The sequence below is a fragment of the Hydra viridissima genome, unplaced genomic scaffold (genome assembly GCF_058129835.1).
Source record: "Hydra viridissima isolate aposymbiotic clone 2 unplaced genomic scaffold, HvirCarnegie_v1 scaffold_16, whole genome shotgun sequence".
Taxonomy (NCBI): domain Eukaryota; kingdom Metazoa; phylum Cnidaria; class Hydrozoa; order Anthoathecata; family Hydridae; genus Hydra; species Hydra viridissima.
Window position 1 is genome coordinate 203,363 of NW_028324315.1, and position 6,638 is coordinate 210,000.

General features: G+C 32.8%; 1 protein-coding gene across 1 annotated transcript in view; it reads right to left on the reverse strand.

The window, feature by feature from the left end:
* Positions 1-722: 722 nt before the first annotated feature.
* Positions 723-6,638, reverse strand: part of LOC149877153 (uncharacterized) — a 34,016-nt gene continuing 28,100 nt past the window's right edge. The window contains exons 3-4 of the mRNA XM_090074165.1: positions 1,001-2,270; positions 723-889 (exon numbers count right to left, since the gene is read on the reverse strand). Coding sequence (XP_089930291.1) covers positions 1,030-2,270 — 1,241 coding nt within the window. The 3' untranslated portion in view covers positions 723-889; positions 1,001-1,029. The remainder of the gene's footprint in view (positions 890-1,000; positions 2,271-6,638) is intronic.

The following is a 6,638-nucleotide window of genomic DNA, read 5'->3' on the forward strand; positions in this document are numbered from 1 at the left end:
TAAATTTATCAAATACTAATTGTAATTAGGAGCACTGTTTCTTGTCTTTTAAAATGAAATCCAGTAGGTTTAGCTGTTTAAATTTATGTAAATTTCTAAGATTTGCTTAAAAGCCTCTAATTACATTTCTTGAAATAAACTTAGTTTTGGAGGATTTCAAGTTGTTTGTGAAGTCTTTCTATACTAATTAGTATTCATTTTCTATATTACTTTCTATATCACTTTGATTTCTAATACTATTTTTTTAGTTTCCTGTCTTAAATGGCAATCCTTAGAATAACTCATGAAAATGCTCGTGCTTAATGTCAATTTTTGAGAACGCCTAAACTTGGTGCATGGAGATTTTGGCCAGCCTATATAATCGCTCCACTGAGTAATAATAATCGTACAAATTGTCTTATTTGTATGACATGTATTGTGCTAAATTGATATATATATAAAAACTTCAAATTTATCCCATGTTTTACATAAAACTTAAAAGTAGCTGAACAAAAGTTAATGCTTTTATAACAAAAAATTCTTTAAATTATATATTTAATTTACAAATAATCCTCATACATTATTTTGCAAATAAAAAATGATTAATACAAATATTGCTTAAGTTCGCAAAGGTATTCATACACCAAACATTTCTTTAAAGTATTATACAGTTAAATCCAGATAACTCGAACACCGGTTAACTCGAACTTTTATTGTCGAACTGCTTCATTTGGTCCCTTGAAAACTCAATTATGGAGTTCGCTTAAATCGAATATTCGTCTAAATGGAACATTCCTTCAGTCGAACATTTCCTTGGTCCCTTGAAGTTTCAATCTACCTGGATTTAACTGTATTAGCTTGAATAACTCACAAAGTGAAAAAGTGTTGATTGGAATATTAACTTGGATATCTATAAATGTTGCATGATAAATTCAATTTTATGTAAAATGTTTAATAAATGTTGATAAGAAAACTTCTTTTGAAATAATATCTTATAATAATGTACTAACAAACAACTCACCTTCATCCACTTAGAATTGTTAACGAAAATTAAAAAAGAAGAATGCATGTGTAAGAAGATTTATCACAAATTTCTTTTGATATATAATCAACTGAACTTTCAGTTCTGTTACATTCCAAGAATTCTATTTCATGATGCCTAGGAAAATCAGGATTGTTTTGATTATTGGCGAAAAATCTAACCGAAAAGGGTATTTTTAGGTTAAAGTCTTTTAGCTGCCTCCTTTCATCTTCTTTACCCAAATACATTTCCAGCGTAAAATTATTTTCTTTCCCACTAGAGAAAATTGCAGGCTGTAAGATATAACCGTTGTACATTATCCACTTATCAGATATCCATTTCTTTTTATCTTTATTAAACTCCATTTTTAAACTGTACCCATGATACTCTATTTTCTCCTTATCTTTAAAACTGCGAATATGAGGTTTGCTAGTGCCAAATGAACAAAACGTCTCAATAAATTCAGTTTTTAGAGATCTATTCAATCTCTTACACGGTAGATTATTATGGTTTGTACAAGAAATATTTTCGACTGCATCGACATACCAGTCTAAAAAACCAGACCACTTGCATAAGATAGGATTATTACGAGACAAGACAGTTTTTAGAAACTGTCCGTCCATGTGTTCATACCGACATTCAGCAAGCAGAGCTTCGATGTTTTGTTCTGTTTGTCTACTTTCATCGGCTTCTAACCAGTTCAATACAAACGTCATCACACTATTTTCATGAAAGGCAAACCCATCGTTAGACTTCAATAGCATTAACAAGCTTGAGAAGTGAAGCTTGTTTGGTAGTTCACCACACCCAACGCATTCTAGCGGGGTAAATGACTTGATGAGATAGTGGGTGCAACAACTAACTAAAAAGTCCTTTGTTAGAACATGGTTGAGAGAACTTTTGTAGAAAGCTAAACGATCTAACACTGAGTTGCATTCGTTGATTGTTGCAACGCTATCATATTCAACAACTGAGGATCCTTGTTTATGAAGCGCATCACACATATATCGATCCCCAATCTCTAGAATATTAAGTAGTTTAGAAAGCCCAATATTGTTTAGCAAATCAAAGTCATTAAAAGAATGAATGTGCAACTCCACATATTTGCTATCACCAGGGTTACCATTCAAATTATGTTCTTTTTCATATTTATTCTTCAAAGATGAAGTAGTATTATGAAGAAGTTTTTCAAAGACTTTACGGTTTAGGCGCAATACCAAACTCTGAACTGGAAAAGAAACTTCTTCATTGCATCTCTCAATTTTGTTATCTAATTGAAATTGATGTGTGTGTATATATATATATATATATATATATATATATATATATATATATATATATATATATATATATATATATATAATATATATATATACACACAGTATGCAAAAAAAACTAATCGTACACTTAAAATAAAAACAATTTTAAAGATTACATCAAAAAAATGAGTTTTCCGTTAAAATATTAAGAAAATTTTTTTAGCTGTCAAGTATTATTTTAAGAATTTATTTGTGTGTTGGTGAAGTAATTGCTTTTCATACCTATTGAATTTTACACAATTGATCGAATGATGCATAAAATTGACTGCAAAAAAAATAATCCTATGCTGACAAAATAGGTCGTTATTTTAGCATAAATCGAGCAAATTGAATGATCAAACTAGTAAGTAAAATTAAAAATAGTAATTTTTTAAATACACTTTCGTTCTAGAAATAAAATATAGTGTTTCAGCAAAATGGCGTCAAGAAAACAACATTTGTCTCTCCATCAACGAAGCCTCGTAATTGGTTTGAAAAATCAAGGAAAATCCTACCGTCAGATCCGAAAAGAAACAGGAACCCCTTTTACGAAAGTGTCCTCAATTGTTAAGAAGCATAATCTGATTGGAACCGTTGCTAGTGTGGCTGGCAGAGGACGAAAACGCAAGATCACCAGTGAAAATTAATCGCAATGTTATCATTAATGTAAAGAAAAATAGATTTGTTTCGGCAGCTAAATTCGCTTTAAAAGTTCAAGAAGATCACAATATCACAGTAACCCCTCAAACAATTAGAAATCGTATTAGAGAACAAGGATATAGAGGTGGAGTTGTTCGAAAAAAACCTTTTTTAACTGCAAAACAAATGAAACGTCAATCAGAATTTGCAAAGAAGTACAAAAAAATGCCGATATCATATTGGAAAAAAATTTTGTGGTCAGATGAGTCAAAATACAACCTCGTCTCATCGGATGGAGTTCAGAAAGTATGGCAAAAAAATGAAGAAGCTTATAAATTAAGTTGTTTGCGAGGTAGTGTAAAGAATGGAGGAGGAAATGTGATGGTTTGGGGTAGTATGTACCCTAAACCATATTTTTGGGGTAGTGTGTACCCCAAACCATCACTTTGGGGTAGTAGGTAGTATGTTTGGGGTATTTGGAAAGGAGTGGGGAAATTGACATTTATTGGTGAAAAAATGAATGCTTCAATGTATTGTGAAATTCTCAAAGCCAACTTGACTATCTACCAAAAAATTGAGAATGAAAAAAGGTTTTATACTACAGCAGGATAACGATCCAAAACATACCGCTAAGAAAACGAAGGTATACTTTGAAATAAACAACATCAATGTTTTGGAATGGCCATCTCCCATTCCGGACTCGATACTAATTTTCATGAAGTTTGATTAGTATGACATTATTTTTGAACTGTACGATTATTTTTTTTGCAGTCAATTTTATGCATCATTAGATCAATTGTGTAAAATTCAATAGGTATGAAAAGCAATAAATTCACCAATACACAAATAAATTCTTTAAACAATACTTGATAAGATATACTTGAGTGGCATAAAAAGTTGGAAAATTTGTTATTATTACATTGCCGCTAGAGGTGGCTACGTTAATGAGAGTAAGATGTTCTCATAAAATTTGGTTTCAGAAAAATTTACAAAATTTCTAAGTTCTCCAATGTCTTGAGCTTTTGCAGTGTTTGCATATAGGAAATTGATATAGATAAAAAGTATAAATACACTTTTCTTGTATTTAAATGTTTGGACTAGACCTAAACTTTCAAATATCATTTAGCTTCTGCCGATAGGTTCTTTGCCCTTTTCAAACTTAAATCCTCTGAATTCACTGATGGCAATGATGGGTTTTAAAAGGAGGCAAAATGCTCTTTTTTACGTAGAGGATTTGCTGTTTTTAAGCAATATCAAAAGGGCTTGATAGATCCGTCTACTTAATGAGTGAAATCCATTCCGTAGGGAAAGCAATCCTTTTTATTTTTCGCTTCTGTTTTACTATGTCTCCATTAGCTCAATCACATGGGATTTGGCTGTGTCCAGGAAGTGCATAGTTTACATACACTGATGTCGGAAAGGGACTTTTCTTTACAATGCCCTTCAAGTATGTATAAGTAAACCGATTTTTGTTCTGCGAGGAGCAGTTATCCATAAACAAGATAAGCTTTGATATTACAATAAACAAAATAAGCTTTACTATGGCAATAAACAAGATAAGCTTTTTTCATTATATATCAACACTTATAAGTGTAGAAATATAATGATCTTGACAAGAGATCATCTCATTAGTGCTTTTGGCAGCGAAGTGTACTTCATACAAATACATTCTTGTTGATTTATATAAAGCGTGTTTTTTTGAAAGAATAGAACTTTGAAATGGAATAAAACAAAGATGATTTTTTAAATTGACATGAAATAGACTTTATTTGAAAGATAATCTTTTGGCATTATAATTCAAATATGATTTCTGGCATATGAGCGCCACGGCTGGCTCTGGCAGTCTAATCAGGAGGTCCAATTTTCAATGACTTTTTCCAACATTCGTGGCCGTATATCGGCAAAAACGCAGAGAATATTATCCTCCAAGCGGTCAATTGTTTCAGACTTATTGGCGTAAACTAGCGACTTCACATATCCCCGTAGAAAATAGTCTAGTGGTATTAAATCGCACGATCTTGGAAGCCGATTCACGGGTCGAAATCGTAAAACTATGCGGTTACCAAAAGTTTCCTTCAACAAATCAATTGTGGGACGAGCTGTATGACATATTGCACCATCTTGTTGAAACCACAGCTCCTGCAAGTCATGGTTGTTATCATGGCTCTATTGCGGTCACCATTGGCGGAAACGTTCTGGCCTGCATTGTTTTTGAAGAAGTACGGACAAATTATTCCACTAGCCCATAAAGCACGCTAAACAGTTTTTCTCGATAGAATGGTGTTACAACATACACTTGAGAATTATCTTCACTCCAAATACGGCAGTTTTGTTTGTTGACGTAGCCATTCAACTGAAAGTGAGCTTCATCGCAAACCAAATTTCACTTATGAAAATCGGGATCAACGGCAATCTTATTTTGGGCACATTCACCGAATCTACGTCTTGCTAGGTGATTGTGAAGCTTCAATTCTTGCACGAGTTGGATTTTGTGAGTAACAAACCAAGATCTTTCCGCAAAGTCTTCCATAAATTGGATGGACACATCTAATTGCTGAGCACAAGGGCAGCTAAACTGAATCGGGTCTTCCTCTATTTTACGCCCTATAGCAGCAATAACTTCTTCTGTACGCACTGTTGGACGTCTCTGTGGATGCGTATTATCATTTAGAGTAAACGTGGTTCGAAAAAGTTCCGTGGTTAATCGAATTAATTGCTCTGATGGACAATAATGTTGATCATAAAATGACGAAATGTGCGATATGTATATCGAATAGAACCATGATTTTCAAAATAAATTCGCACAATTTGGAAGCGTTGTTCAGGCGTCTGTCTATTCATGCTGAAATGCCAAACCAAAATCACTTAACAGTTGTCAAAATGACCGCCAGTTAAAAAAGTGTTGCTAACTTACATTTCTATACCTTTAAAAAAACCCCTTTAGATTGTTATGAACTCACATGTAATGTATCTAGAGTTCTCTCTTATATTACTCTTATCCTATACCAATCAAAGGCAGAGGCAGAGGCAGAGGCAGATTTTTTTCAAAAGTCATGCATATTGCCGCAGCGTTTTCAGGTCTTTAAATAAAGTATTAATAATTGCTAGTTCACCAGCCTTTATATCAGATATAAATCTCTGACATCTATTCCACATGTCAGTACGAGGAAATCTAAGTTTGATATTGAACTCAAAATTAAAAATCTCATGCTACAACCAGTATTTTACAAATCAGAATTGTTCTGTGTAAACAAATGGCATGTTTCCGCTACAGTTTTCTTTTTAGCAATGATTCTTTTATGCCATGCTTACCAAAACAAGGTGCGTGGTAAATAGAGAAAACCGCTTTGCTACTTAGCATCTTCTTTTCTGTCAATATTTACACTTATGCATCAACGTAGGTGCACGTTTTGAGTCTCATGGTCCTTAATAAAAATTAAAGCTGTGGTAGTTCTTCTCTCATCTTCAGCAAGTTTGTTCAAAGATTTACAGCAACATTTCACGACGAAAGGCTTCTTTGGCGGCTTGAACTTTTTATCATAAGATGTGTGCTTCTCGTGAAAAGATACAATTTATTTGTTACTATTAATTTTATAATACTGAACTTGTAGAGACAAAATTATTATTGAAATTGATTCAATGGACTAAATGGGTTTCCTTCCTTCATACCCCAATTTTATAATACTGAACTTGTAGAGACA